At 46.6% G+C, this 15,635-nt stretch overlaps 1 protein-coding gene across 1 annotated transcript in view; it reads left to right on the top strand.

The window, feature by feature from the left end:
* Positions 1–15,635, top strand: part of NCK2 (NCK adaptor protein 2) — a 73,746-nt gene that overhangs the window by 31,652 nt on the left and 26,459 nt on the right. Inside the window, exon 2 of the mRNA XM_060233781.1 lies at positions 383–624. Coding sequence (XP_060089764.1) covers positions 399–624 — 226 coding nt within the window. The 5' untranslated portion in view covers positions 383–398. The remainder of the gene's footprint in view (positions 1–382; positions 625–15,635) is intronic.

Raw genomic sequence — 15,635 nt, 5'->3', positions numbered from 1 at the left:
AGATATAGGAGATTGTTAGCCACTCTGAGTCTCTGATTCGGAGAGAAGGGCGAGGTATAAATCTGCAGTCTTCTTCTAATCTGGCTACTTTTAGGAGCAGTTTGATTTGATGTAAAAGCAAAGCTGCAATGGCTTTGTAATGGCTTGTGAGTGCATTCTGATTTATTTACTATATTTCTATATTGCTTTCTCTTGCTGCTCAGACGTTTTCAACAAAACCAGTAAAATTAAAGCTGAGCAGAAATATAGCATACTGAAAAACATTAACACAATTAAGCACTACTGTTTTAAGATGTTTTATGTTTTCAGGCTTTAATGTTAAAACAGTAGTGGAGGAGCATGTTCAGTATTTCAATGAATGAATGTATTTGTTTTATGACAGAGAGACTCCATGAAAGATGACAGAAGAAGTTATTGTTATAGCAAAGTGGGATTACACTGCACAACAGGACCAAGAACTCGACATAAAGAAGAATGAACGCCTCTGGCTGCTAGATGATTCCAAAACGTGGTGGAGGGTAAGAAATGCAGCCAACAAAACAGGATACGTACCATCAAATTATGTCGAAAGAAAGAACAGTCTGAAGAAGGGCTCATTGGTTAAAAATCTGAAAGACACATTGGGTAAGTCCTTCTTGGAAATTTAAGATTTTCTGAAAAACTAATTTTTGAAAATATATGTGGAACGTTATTTTATGGGTTTTTTAAAAAGTGAATTCAGTAAATGTAGTTTGTTGTGGTAGATGAGATTGGAAGGAGTATGTTTCCTTAATCTTTTCAAGAGCAAATATAAGTAGGAATGGGCATGAATTGGGAAAATGGAGGTCTCATGAACAACAAACATTTCCATTTAACAAACTGATTGGTGGTTAGTGAGGTTTGTGGCATGGTAAGCTAGAGGCATCAGTGGACCTTCCTGGGATGCCCCTCTACCTGTCCTCCAAGTGCAGATAGGCTTTGGGTAAGAGAAGAGCCAAAGGTCCAGTGTGTAAAAGGGATCCCCTTTAAATGGCTTTTGCAAGCTGTACCACAGCTGCTGCAACAGCACAACTTTCAAATAAACTCAGAAGGTATTTAAATGCCTAATGACTTCACTAGCCGATTTGCACCACCACGTCAGCACAGCATGGAGAAGGCATTTAAAGAGACTGTGGTCTCTTTAAACGCCATCTCCAAGCCCCAGCACCAATATGTCTGCCAAGATGAACCACACAAACCTCGCTGTTGGGTTGGGGGTGGGGGCAGATGACATGAATCTTGTTTTGTGAACCATGAGTCAGGCCTGGTTTGTCACAAATTTAGGTTTGTGATCCAGTTTGTGAGTATAAGTACCTGAGAAAATAAGTACCTAAGTATAAGTACCTGAGAAAAATGTCCTCTACTTTTCCTTTCTTCCAAAATCACTTTTTTTTCCTCTTAAAGAGTACACAGTTGATTTCTGATACTTGGTGGAACTGATAAAAGTTTGATGTGGTAATTGTCATTCCAGTGTGAGATGAGCCCAGTCCCCTCTGAAATTGGGCCTGAGCTTGCATCTGTTCAAATTGGGTGTCATCCCCACAACCTAGTGGAATAAATTCTGGAAGCCTACATAACTGTGTTGTGTCTGGGTACTGCCTTTGTAGCATTTTTCTAGGTGTCCACAAAGGTGTCCACAGAAGGACTTGACCTACCTTCTCTTCCCTATCTTTGGGTAAGTTTTGGAAAAGGAAAGAAGTTTTGGTTGGGTATTTGAGTTTTTGCAAGCTTCCTTCATGTAAGCCCTCAAAACCTGCTTTATGTTTCTTTGGATGCTTACAAGAAAAATGTGAAAAAGTGTAAATTATGAAAAACTGAGGCTGTGATCACACACTAAATAATGCACTTTCAATCCACTTTCCAAATGGATTTTAGTGTATGAACTGACAAAATCCAGTTGGAAAATGTATTGAAATTTGATTGAAAGTGCATTATTTAGTGTGTGTGATCACAGCCTATGAAAGGAGACTTTCCCATTGTTATATTGCTCACTAATCACAATTGTGTCTGCAAAGGCATGTCTGTATTTAGGTGTGAATTGTGAATATTTTCTAAATACTCTTTGTGTTCTGGTTTATTTCCTGATTGTTTAACATGCATGGCGATAGACCACCCCTAGAATGTGGTTTCCCTCAAGGTCAGATTGCTAATGACCTTGGGTTTCCCTTTCCTTCTGGGTTAATTTGCTAGAGTCTTCTGAAACTGTCTCGCCCGTGACTTCCTTAGTGTGATGAAATTTGCTGGCTTCTGTTTCTTGTTTATGGCACCCAGGATTTCCCACTTCGGCAACATAATTATTACAACAGCTTGAAAGCTTTTCATTTATTTCTTCCCTCAACTGCTGAGTAAGAAATAGTGTCTTGTGAAACACTTGGTGTGCTGTGGCTTTGGTTTATAATAGGAATCACCTAGAATTACAGAAGTCTGTACTTCAGAGAAGTTTCATTTTAGTTGTTTTTTCAGCTTGGTAGAAGAAAACAGTTATATTTGAACCATGTCTCAGTATCTTAACTTTTTTTTTTTTGCTCCTTCTTTTATGTTCTTTTATGTTGATTTGTCTATAGTCGCTCCTCAAGTTCAGTTTCTGAGTGCATGTATGAAAGGGATGTGTTGTGTGTGCGGATACATTTCATATAATCATCTGAGTATGTGTTAACATCCTTTGGTGAGAAGTATGCACCTACTCTGTAATTATGTTTAAAATTGGTGGTGTGGTCCATGTTTTTAAAATTAACTCTCTATTGTACTGCAGTCCATGTACTTTAAAAAAGGTAATCTAGCCTGATCTTTTCAGATCTCAGAAGCTAAGCAGGTTTGGCACTGGCTAGTATTTGGATGGGAGACCCCTGAGGAAATTCAGGGTTGCTGCACAGAGGCAGGCAATGACAAGCCACCTCTGTTTGTCTCTTGCCTTGAAAACCGTACAGGATCACTAGAAGTTGCTGGGACATGACAGGGCTTTCCACTGCCGGTGTAGTGTAAAGTACTCTAGCAGATGCCTCATTTCAATGAAGCCAGTCGATTTTGCTGATTAATGGCAATGTAGTGGGCCTTCTCTAACTCAGGGATGTGCTTATTTATTTAACTTGTATGCACCATACTGGCTTACCAGTTTGGTACATGAAGATGAATATTGTCATCAAAATGTGCATTCAGCCAATTACTTGCATCCTGGGTAGGCATCCCAATACAGAGGCACAACCTCTGTAACAAAATGGAAGTCTGCTTCTGAGGGCCTGTCTCTTCTGGTGAGTGAGGACAGTCACATGATGCCAAACTGTTTAGAAGGAGGAGGAGGAGATTGGATTTCTCCCCACCCTTCACTCAGAGATGCTTACAATTTCTCTTCCCTTCCCCACAACAGTTACTCTATGAGGTAGATGGGACTGAGAGAACTCTTGAGCAGAACAGCTCTAAGAGAGTTACGGCTGACACTTGCTCTCCAGCAGCTGTATGTTTTCCCAGATATGGGAACTGGACACCATTCAGGAGCATCTTCCTTTTCTTTTTTTAACACTTTATTTGCACACAAGAACTAGTGACCCTTGGTCATTCCAGCAACTGCATGTTTTCCCAGATAAGAGTCCATGCACTTAACCACTTCTCCTGACTTGATCTTCAATGCTATTTTATGTCAATAAGGCTGTCTGTTTCCGAAGACATTAAAAATGATGTGGATGGCCATATAGAGAAATGTTATTGATATAATGGAATATGAAGAAGAAGAAGATATTGGATTTATATCCCGCCCTCCACTCCGAAGAGTCTCAGAGCGGCTCACAATCTCTTTTACCTTCCTCCCCCACAACAGACACCCTGTGAGGTGGGTGGGGCTGGAGAGGGCTCTCACAGCAGCTGCCCTTTCAAGGACAACCTCTGCCAGAGTTATGGCTGACCCAAGGCCATCCCAGCAGGTGCAAGTGGAGGAGTGGGGAATCAAACCCGGTTCTCCCAGATAAGAGTCCACACACTTAACCACTACACCAAACTGGCTCTCCAGTGACTGTTCAGTCAAAGTAAATGACTTATAATTTGTTCTCACTTGTAGGATAGCCAGCAACAGTTAACAACACTTTTAGATCTATTTTGTCTTTCTTTATCCCACTAGTTGGTAAACCTACATTGGAGACCTAAGCAAATGCCATACGGATATTTTTGTTCAGTTCTGATAGTACGGAATCAGCATAACTTGCATGGAAGCATAAGATGTCAGTAAGTACTAAAACATGATGTAATGATCAGGCAGAGAAATGAGATGGGCCATTTTACTTATTAAGCCTCTTATCAGCAGTCTTAGTTAAGAGTTTAGGAGTCCTTTTGGATTCCATCCATTTTCAAAAAAACCCAATTGAATATGGTAGTCAAAGTGTTCTAAGCTTCAGTACTTTCAAGGCTGTAAAATGCTTTGTGTTGGCCTGCCCTTGAAAATGACTTGGAAAGTACAGTTAGAGCAGAATGCCATATAACAGGCAGAGGCGACAATATTCACCCCCATTCTGTGGAATACCTTTCCAAGAGTGGAGGAAGACCTTCTCTTTCCTTGTTTTTAAAAGGTTTTGTAATGTCTGTACTTTCAAGCTGTGGCAAGGTGGCTAAGGCAGAACAAAGTGAAATTGAATCCATAAAGAACACAAATCATGCTGGCCCAAAAGGCTGATGTTTGAGAGGGAGTGGATCCATGAAGTTAGCTTTTGCAGAGCAGATTAAAAGCTTGGACCCAGATTTGCTTTTTGAAAAGCAAGTTGGTGCAGTTGCTAAGAGTGCCTTTTATCTGTTTTATCAGCCGTATCTGTTTCTCCACCTCTTTCCTTGGCTGACCTGGCCATGCTGATCTGATCCATTCTTGTAACCTCATGGCTGGATTACTGTAACTTGATCTGCATTGGGTTGTCCTTGAAGACAACCTGGAAACTGCAGCTGGTCAAAATGCAATAGCCTGCTTGTTGAGGGCTATTTGATGGGAATGCATCTTGTCCATTTTGGAACAGCTATGCTGGCTGCCAATTTGTTTCCCAGTTAAATTCAAGGTGCTGGTTAAAGCTCTTCAAACCTGGAGCTCTGTCATCCCATATCTTGTGCCAACTACGGTCTTAATGCTGCCACTTTCTGGCTATTAGCTTACTTAGGGCGGCCTACCTGGCACTGGCCGGAGCTCAGGATTTTCCATTATGGTCCTCACTCTATGGAACAAACTTCTTCATTGGAGATCCGCAACAGGGGCTGCAAGCAAGGATTGGTTGTTTCCCAGGCATATTTGGGACTGAGTAGTTGTGGGTTTCTCTGGATATAATCTGTAGAGTTTTAATTATTTTCTGTAAGCCACCTTGAGCCAAGAGGGAGGCAGGGTATAAATATATTAATAAATGAAAATAAGACGAGTTCTGTCTGAGGGCTTTTGGGACTGTTTGCTTTGTATACACTATTGTAACTGGGTAGCAGTTTGTTTTATTCATTTACAGTATTTGTATCCCTTCTATCTTCTTCGTGGTCTCTGTGCTTCACACTCATGGGATAGTGCGCCTGCGCCGATCCCCGAATCGGTATCTGCAAAAGCCCGGGATTTTTTCGCGCTCGGCGCCACCAAGCATGCGCAGGCGACCCACTGCGCATGCCCACCGGCGCCCGCGCGGCAATCCCGCCAGTTCCTTTCTGACCGCTGCGCTAGAGAGGTTCCCTTTCTGATTCTCCGGTCGGTGAGAGCGATTTTTTCTCTCGTTCCAGCCCGTTTGGTCTTGTAAATAGTTAGTTAGCTAGTTATTAGTGTTAGTTAGTGATAGTTAGTAAAAAAAAAAAAAAAAAAAAGAAGAAGAAGCGTTTTCTTTGTTGTCCGGCGGATCGCCCTTTGGGGTGGTCCGTTTCCGTTTTTACCCCCCTTTCTCTCAGGCGTTTCTGAGCAGAAGGAAAAATTTTTCCCGCGCGACCGCTTATGGAAAGTCGCTGGGGGTTTTTTAAGCGCTGCCGGGCTTGTGGGAGGAAGATTGCCCCTCCCGACGGACATTCCCTGTGCCTGCTGTGTTTGGGGGAGGCGCACAGAGTTGAGTCGTGCCCGCACTGCCTTCGGTTCTCGAAACAGACCAGGAAGAACCGTGCAGCTCGATTATCGGCAGCGCTCACCGAATCGGCGCTTCGACCTCATCGACCGATGGAGGTTTCGGCACCGAAGTCGACCGACACCCCGGCACAGGAGCTTGCATCGGCCGATGCTGCTCCGATTCTGACTTTGGAATTGCCGGAAGAGCGTGGCTCCACGAAGCGTCCCCACGAGGGTTCGGTGGATGCGCCCGCTACAAAACGCCGAGAGGACTCGGGGACCCGAGCTCCGAAAAAGGCGAAATCGAAGGAGAAGCGCAAGCGACCCCGCACTCCTTCTCCGTCGGAAGGCGCATCGACGTCGGCAAAACCGCCGAAATCGATTCGGGTCTCTCCGCGCAGGAGCCCAACAGCCCAACAACGCCTGTCGGCGTCGGAGCAGGAGCCGGAAATTGACCTCACCCAACGGTCTTCATCCTTAGGCTCACGGCGTCGGTCGAGCAGCGGATCGACGTCGGGGGTAGACGCTTCGGCACCGGTCGTAGACCCGCCCTTCAAGCCCCGACCCAGACGGGACCTATCCTACACCCCGCAACGCTTCCCAATACCACCATGGGAGCAACGGCGGTGGCAGCCTCCCTACTCCAGATACGAATCCTGTCGGTGGTACCCGGAGGACTACCAAGACTGGGAGCAAGCTTCGGAGTTTTCTGCGATGTCGAGGGTCTCGCATCACTCCCGAAAGGCGTCGGCGTCGGTCCCCCCGGATCGACAGCTAGTCCCGGTCGAAGCTCCTCCAAGACTATCGTCGGTACAACTTCAACCGCGAGCGTCGACACCGAGGCTCTCCGAGCATTCCACTCAGCGTGACTCCTCGTCATCGGAGTCGGACAGTGAGATCCCTGATCTGGAACCCTCACCTGGTTCCAACACGGCGGAGGATCTTCCGATCTCGCCGTCGGAAGACCTAAAATCCTATGGCGACCTCGTGAGGCGCATCGCTTCCACCCTCAGACTGCCTGTGACCCAACCGGAACCCGTAGTGGATGACAACGTGTTCGATATAATGCAGAGGAACACGTCCACTGCGGTGGCCCTTCCAGTCACCAAGGTGATTCTTCAGGCCATCAAAGAATCTTGGAAGAAGCCTTCCTCGACACCCGTTTCCTCCAAACGCCTGGACCATATGTACAGGGTTCAGGAGGCAGGTGCTGAATTTCTGTTCACCCACCCACGTCCGAATTCTGTGGTGGTCTCCTCCTCCTCGAAGGCAAGGAAGGTGCACTCCTCCCCACCGGACAAGGAGGGTAGGAAAATCGACGGGATGGGCCGCAAGGTCTATTCAGCGGGGGCACTCGGCATCAAGGTATCTAACTATGCAGCCTGCATGGCTAGGTACCAGTATGCCGTGTGGGAACAGCTTTCCCCCTTCCTCTCTTCACTAAGTGAGGACAAGAAGACGGCGGCAATGAAATTGCAAAAGGAAGGTCTCGCTGTAGCCAGACAGCAACTGGCTGCAGCGAAACATATGGTGGAAGCCTCAGCCAAAGCCATTACATCGGCAGTTTGCATCAGGCGACACTCCTGGCTCAGGTCGACGGCACTGCACCAAGACACCAAGACCTTTATCGAGGACTTACCCTTCGAGGGTGACGGGCTCTTCAGCACTACGACCGACACGGCGCTGCAAGAGTTTGACAAGAGTGTCAAGACATCCAGAAACTTGGGGGTCCAACCTTCCTCCAAGTCTCCGAAGTCAAAACAATGGTCCAAACCTTGGACCAAGAAGCCCTATCAGAAGTTCTCCCCTGAGCAGTGGCGTCCTCGCTCGCAGCAACCTGAACGGCCACCCTACTCCGGCAACGGCAGAAACCGTTATGGGGGCCAGCCTTCTAATAAATCTAAGGGGGCTCGGCCACAGAAGCAGGGGGTTTGACTTCCCGCAAGCACGCGTCATCGCCCCCACTGTCGACCATTCCATTCGCCTACGCCCTTTCCTGCCTGCCTGGGAGTTGATCTCCACAGACAGGTGGGCTCTGTCCATTATTCAAGAGGGCTACAAGATAGAGTTTATCCAGACCCCAAACCAGTCCGTGGTAGTTACCACTCCCCCTTCCCCACCTCTGCTGGCGGAGGTGAGCAACCTCCTACAGAAACAAGCCATAGAGGTTGTTCCACCGGAGACCAGGGTGGGAGGTTTCTACTCCCGCTACTTTCTGGTTCCCAAAAGGGACGGGGGTCTACGGCCTATCATGGACTTGCGGGGTCTGAACAAATTCATTCTATACCAGAAGTTCAGAATGGCTACACTGCAAACGATCCTGCCCCTCATCAATCAGGGGGATTGGATGGCGACCCTGGACCTCAGGGATGCTTACTTTCATGTCAGCATCCATCCCGCGTTCAGGCGTTTCCTACGATTTGCAGTGGGTGCTCGTCACTTCCAATTCAGGGCCCTGCCGTTTGGACTGTCTACTGCTCCTCGGGTGTTCACGAAGCTGATGAGTGTGGTGGCTGCTCATCTTCGCCTTCAGGGAGTCGTTGTTTTTCCGTACATCGACGACTGGCTTCTTGTAGCGAAGTCGAGGGAGAGTTTAACTTCTCACATCGCCATTACTCTGCGTCTTCTCGGCACCCTGGGGTTGCAGGTCAACGTGGAGAAGTCTCATCTCACCCCGTCAAAGACAGTTCAATTCATAGGGGCTCTGTTGGACACGGATCAGCACAGAGCGTTTCTTCCCGCTCAGAGAGCAAGGGACATCATGACTCTGGTACAGCTTCTCCAAAGGCGACAATGGGGCACAGCACAACAGATCCAGCGGATGCTGGGACTGATGGCTGCGACGACGAGCGTGCTGCGCTTTGCAAGGCTGCACATGAGGGGCCTACAGCTATGGTTCTTGCGCCATTTTCGCCCCCTCAGAGACTCACCTCGGAAGAGGTTCACCATCCCATCCGAGGCTCTTCAATCCCTGCAATGGTGGGGGTCGGAGAGCAACATCTGCCAAGGGGCTCCCTTTCATCTACCAACCCCTTCCGTGACCATCGCCACCGATGCTTCCATGTGGGGGTGGGGAGCTCATCTGGAGGACTTATGTGTGGGGGGCAAGTGGCCACTAAAACTCGGCCAGTACCACATAAATTACCTGGAACTGCTGGCGGTCCACTTTGCCCTTCGATCCTTCCGCCCTCTGTTAGCGGGGAAGACCGTGGCATTACTGACGGACAACACCACTGCCATGTGTTATATAAACAGGCAGGGAGGGACAGTGTCTCGCAGGCTATGCTCACTGGCATTAGATCTCTGGAGGGAGTGCCTCCAGTGGGACATTTTTGTGAAGGCTACGCATCTGCCTGGGGTCCTCAACGTACAGGCGGACTCTCTCAGCAGGGGTGCAGCATCCCCACACGAATGGGAACTGCAGTGGAAGTTCCTGGAACCAGTATTCCAACTTTGGGGCTATCCGCAGCTAGATGTTTTCGCCACAGCGTGGAACAAGAAGTGCCCCTTGTTCTGTGCCAGGGGGGGTGCGGACCCGACTTCCCTGGGAGACGGACTCCTTTTTCAGTGGGAGGGTTGGTTCCTGTACATGTTCCCACCCTTACCTCTGCTGACGAGAGTGGTCCACAAGTTAGTGCAGGAGAGACCACGATGCATTCTGGTGACCCCGTGGTGGCCCCGTCAGAGCTGGTTCCCGATTCTGCTCCAGCAGTCGAAGGGGATCTTTTACCAGTTCCCGGCGGAACCGGACCTGTTGTCGGCCCAGGGCGGACACGTGCTCCATCACAACGTGCCGCACCTGAAGCTGACAGCGTGGTTCATCGACCACTAGACTTTTCCACCAGGGTTCAGCAGGTGCTCCAGAGTAGCAGGAAACCTTCCACCCGTGCCTCTTATGAGAGGAAGTGGAAGAAGTTCAGTGACTTCATGGCTGACTCTCTTGTGCCACCCAACTCGGTTGGACTCCCGGCAATTTTTGAGTTTCTTTTGTCTTTGATCGATGAGGGGTTAGTTTTTTCCTCCATCAAGGTTTATTTGGCAGCTATTTCTGCCTTCCATGTTTCGGTCGAGGGTTACTCTGTTTTTGCACACCCGCATTCCAAAAGATTTTTAAAGGGCCTGTTCCGGCTTCATCCCCCCTCTAGATCCCCTCCACAGTTGTGGGACCTGACTTTGGTTTTGGACAAGTTAACTCGCCGTCCCTTTGAACCCATGGCAACATGTTCCCTGCAGCTCTTGTCCTGGAAGACTGCATTTTTAGTTGCCATCACGTCAGCACGTCGTGCGGGGGAGCTCACAGCGATGCGGTGTGACTACCCATACCTTGCCTTTAGGGAGGCCGGAGTTTCTTTGGCCCCGGACATTACTTTTCTCCCGAAAGTGGTTTCCCAGTTTCACCTTAACTTAGAAGTTTGGTTACCCACTTTTTACCCTAGTCCTTCCTCGGACGAGGAACGGAGGCTACATGCACTGGATGTTAAGCGTGCCCTCCTATTTTATTTAAACCGTTCAAGGGGTTTTCGTAAGGATAACCAGCTTTTTGTCTCCTACTCTGCCCCCAAGTTAGGGTCCAAGATTTCGTCTCAAAGACTTTCCAAGTGGCTTACTGAGACGATCAAACTTTGTTATCTGTTGGCTAAAAAGCCGTTACCTGGACCTGTGCGTGGACACTCCACTAGGGCGATGGCCACGTCGGTGGCATTCCTGAAAGGTGTGTCCCTTTCTGATGTCTGCAAGGCGGCTACCTGGTCTTCTCCGCATGCCTTCATGAAGCACTACGCGCTGGACGTGCATGCTCAGCAGAGGACTCGGTTGGGAGCTGCGGTGCTACAGGCTGTGTCTTCAGGCTGACCGTCTTCCCGCCTCCAGGTATGCTTTGCTTGCTAATCTCCCATGAGTGTGAAGCACAGAGACCACGAAGAAGATAGACAGGTTGCTTACCTGTAACTGTAGATCTTCGAGTGGTCATCTGTGCATTCACACTACCCGCCCTCCTTCCCCGCTGCTGACGGTCTCTCTCTCTCCAGAAAGGGGCTTTCAGCGGTCAGGGAGGAACTGGCGGGATTGCCGCGCGGGCGCCGGTGGGCATGCGCAGTGGGTCGCCTGCGCATGCTTGGTGGCGCCGAGCGCGAAAAAATCCCGGGCTTTTGCAGATACCGATTCGGGGATCGGCGCAGGCGCACTATCCCATGAGTGTGAATGCACAGATGACCACTCGAAGATCTACAGTTATAGGTAAGCAACCTGTCTTTCTTCCCAGTCAGGGCTACCAAGGCCGCTGCTGTTTTTATGTGTTGTTCCTGTTCTTGGGTCCATATGTTGAGAGAAGACTTACAAATAATTTTGATAAATAAATAGAATTTCCATGATAGCTTTGGTATTTTCAGAACCACAATTAATTTTGATTCTAGAATTCTGAACATTTGTATTGCTTAGTAAACATGGAAGAGGTAAACATGGCAGAAAGGGGGAAACACCAGGGTCCCTTTCAGTTGGCCTGCCTTTTCACCCACCCTAGTCTGTCCCTGAAACATAGTCTGCAAAATTGCTTTGTAGTGTTTGTAGTCCACCATGCTCCCATTCTTTTGTTTTGTTTTTCCTGAAACAAGTCTGTCTCTTCCTTTGTGATGAGGATATGATTTTTAGCTTCTGGGGATGGAGGATGCCGTACCATTAGGGTGCCCTGAAGAATTTCCCTGCACACTGTATAGGTGAAATCCAGCATTATGACTCTGGTGTCTGCAAGGATCAAAGACAGGGTAGACCTGTGCTATTCATATAATATATCTCCAGTGACAGTTCATTTGCTACCTTCTGCTTTCAAACAGTTAGCGATAGCCCTGCTCAGAGTATGTATCTGCACTTTAGCCTTGAGGTCATGAAGGTGTGGATGACAACGCATGGTGTGAGTTTGAAAGAAAAGGCCACAAAGTGCTGGTAAAAATGCTCCTGACTCCTCCAGCAAGCTAGAAATGTGTTAATGGTAGTTTTTCCACTAATGAGGCAGTGAAATAGACAACAATTTACAGTATCTGGAACGCTCAACACAATTATTTCTTATCTGAGTCTGATATTTGGCTTTGCTGCCAAATTATGTTTTTTTTTTCTTCCCCATGACTTTCTGCATCTGTGCTCTGATTGAGCAGTAATTATTTCAAATCCAAATAGTTGCTGAAATTAATAGCATAGTTGCTCATGATCATTGTTACAGTTTTCCGTTTGTTTGAGGTTAAATATGCTGTATGCTTTTACAGTGCTGCTTGCTTTTTTCCTCTTTCATTTAACTTCCTGTTTATTATAACTGTCAGCTATTTCCTTTTTCGAGACAACCCAGTCTGCTAGCTGTCAGGTCACTTTAGATTCCTCACCTCCCCATTTCATCACCGAAGGAAATTTAAGCGTTTGGTTAAACTTCAGCTTTATTTTCTGATATGTTTCTGCTTGACTCAGTGAAAAGCTTGATGAGTTATTAGAAAACAGGGGTTTTCTAATTGTTCTCTCCTTGCATGTTTATTTTGGGGGGGCAGGGGCTGCCTGGAGTTGTTTACAGGACTGTAACTTCTTATAATGTGTAAACAGTCTGCTGAGGATAGTTGTTGAGAGCCCTGAGAACTGCAGTCCCCAAGAGCTGAAACAGCTTCACAAAATAATTTTAATCTGAGGAACTAATTTGTGTTTGAGAACCACAGTTTAGGTTCTTGAATTGCCTGACCTGGATAGTTCAGGCAAGCCCGGTCTGTCAAATCTTGGAAGCTAAGCAGGGTTGACTCTGGCAAGTATTTGGACAGGAGACCTTGAAATACCAGGAGGCAGAGACAGTGTGGAAATCATGCAGGAGTCTTGGAATCCACTGAAACTTGTTCATAAATGCAAGTCACATCAAAGGATGCAATGGACTTTGTAACCAAGCAATAACTTGCAGATGTGAAATGATGGTCAGAGGTACACAACAAACTGAATGTGTTACCTAAGATTACTGCAAACTCTTTTGGACTGAGGCAGTTGGCCGATTAAGATGAATTGCTAAACATGTATGTGTGAATCATCTTGAAGTTTTATTGCAGCAAAGAACCAGTGAAGATTGCTTGGTACAGTCATTGGCATGAAAGTGAAGTAGACTTCATATGCATATGTTATGTATGAATAATTCTTATTGTTTCACACTTACAGGTTGTGTGTAACTTACATGTTCTTGAAGGGTACACAGCAGAAATGGACAGCCCCTTAATGGTGCATCTCATGTCTCCAGGGCTGCAGAGTAAGAAATATGTTGTGTTTGGAAATCTGGAGAAAATCTATCCCTGTCACAACAGTTTAGGATTTGTGCTCTATAGACACAAATTCTAGCTTTTCTAGTAGTACATAAAAACACTAGAAAGCCTCTATTTTTAGGTATGTATAGAAAATCCTATAGATGTGGACATTGATGGCACTGTTAATAAGTGTTTGCATGTTGTTAACTTGGCCTTTGTTCCCCTCTCCTGCCTTTGTTTTCCCACTCTCAGCATTTAGATCACAAAGCTCTTCATGGCAAGGATGGTATTCAATACCATCGGTGCTACTATATGAAAATAGATTTGATCCAGTGGTCACTTTCTGCTGATGAAAGACACTTCCTCCAGCAGAATGGAATCTTTCTGTTTCCTCTTTCCAGCTGCAACCCACAAAGGCTCTCTGATATTCTGCACTTGGGGCATAGGGGACACTTAGAAATAACATGAGGTATGAATTGGAGACCTGCAGTGAGACAAGAGAATCACAGAAATCACTTACCCTTTCACAGGCAGAAAATGGCCTTTGGATCACCATATTATTCTAGTTAATATGGTTAGGCTAGTGTTTGTGAGTCTGTATTCTACATGAAAGGCTGTGGTTGTTAGCAGGTTGCTTGCCTGAGTTGAATCCCACAAGTCCATAGCTGCACTGAGCCTTAAGAAAGGAATTTTTAGTGTGTTGCTCATATTGGAATTGTACCTTTTTAGTATTTACATTCTGGTTGTATTTTTTTTAAGCCTAGATACCTCAAAAGTAGTACTGCCCAGGGCCGGCATATCCCAGTAGGCCAGGTAGGCAGCCAGTGCGTGCCCCTTCCCCCTCTCCATGTGCACCCCACTGCTCCTGGTGCACTTTTCCTGCTGCACTTTCCCATGTTACCCACCTCCCCGCCACCCTTCTCCACCTTGCCGCCTACCAGCTGGCAGGCAGCAGCAGGGAAAGAGCAGTGGGTGCGCTCAGAGGTGCTTGGAGCAATATTTGTCTAGATCTTCTTCGTGGTCTCTGTGCTTCATACCCATGGGATATAGCGCCTGTGCCGATCCCCCGAATCTGTACCTAAGGTGGAATCGTAAACCTCTTCCGAGGTGAGTTCCGTAAAGGCCGAAACTGTCTGAGAAACCACATTTGAAGACCTCTCATTCTCAATTTTGCAAACAGCATTATGCTTGTAGTCGCCGCCATCAGCCCCAGGAGATCCTCTCAGCGCAGAGGTCAAGAATGAACTGGCGAGATCCTCACGCTGGCTCCGGTGAGCATGCATACTGGGACGCCTGTGCATGCCCACTGGTGCCGAGCGCGAAAAAATCCCGGGCTTTTTAGGTACCGATTCGGGGGATCAGCGCAAGCGCTATATCCCATGGGTGTGAATGCACAGATGACCACTCGAAGATCTACAGTTACAGGTAAGCAACCTGTCTTTTTACATATATAGCTCCCACCTTTCTGACATTTATTTTTTAAAAATATGTTAAATTAGTTTAATACAATATGGGATACTGTCTCTTTAAGAATGCTCAGTTTAGATCCAGCTGTTTGCAATTGTGATTACGCTAAGCTTTGGGATTTGCATTTAACCATGCTTTTAGCTTAGTATACCAGGAGAGCTGATACCTGAGCCATTGAACTATTTGAGCTTTGCCACTTTGAAGAACACAATCAGGACCTTCACTCAGTAAAGTAAAGCTGACAATACAAAGGGGTGAGTGACTGTATATATTGAATGTAGGTCTGTGCATTTGGATAGTGAGATCATATATGTTGTATTATTTTGTACCTGTTTCTTTATTTGGTTCAGGATATTTCCTCTTCTTATAATGCCAGCCTGAAGAATGGCTTTGATTCCTGGAACACGGATTTATCCGGAAATTGTGTAGAAATACTGCTCAGAATTCTTTTCTACATGGAAGCATTTCAGTAATTTTCTGGGGATGGACTGAATTACAGTGGACTACACCTTTAAGAATACCTTTTGTATGCTCCCATGGACTGAACTTTGTTGACTGAATAGTCAGGAAATGCCTAGTTTGTTAAATTCCTTTATTTGTAATAACAATTGAGTCTTTGTAACTTGCATATATGATAAAAATACTGTTTGCATTATACTAGCATCTTAGAACACAGAGTGCACTGTTTTGTTACTTTAGTTTTTTCTGTGTTCTCCTTATTATTGTATTGATTCCTTCTGCATCACAGCTTGCTTTGCCAGACTTTCTCAATCACACAGGAGCTACAGAGCAAAACCTTTATTTTCTCCATTGGCTGAGGCTCCTCCCTTGGGAGAGAAGGGGGGGAGGAGGGAGAACTTGCTTGG

This window comes from Heteronotia binoei, chromosome 3 (assembly GCF_032191835.1).
Source record: "Heteronotia binoei isolate CCM8104 ecotype False Entrance Well chromosome 3, APGP_CSIRO_Hbin_v1, whole genome shotgun sequence".
NCBI lineage: Eukaryota > Metazoa > Chordata > Lepidosauria > Squamata > Gekkonidae > Heteronotia > Heteronotia binoei.
This window is presented reverse-complemented; position numbering and strand designations above follow the sequence as displayed.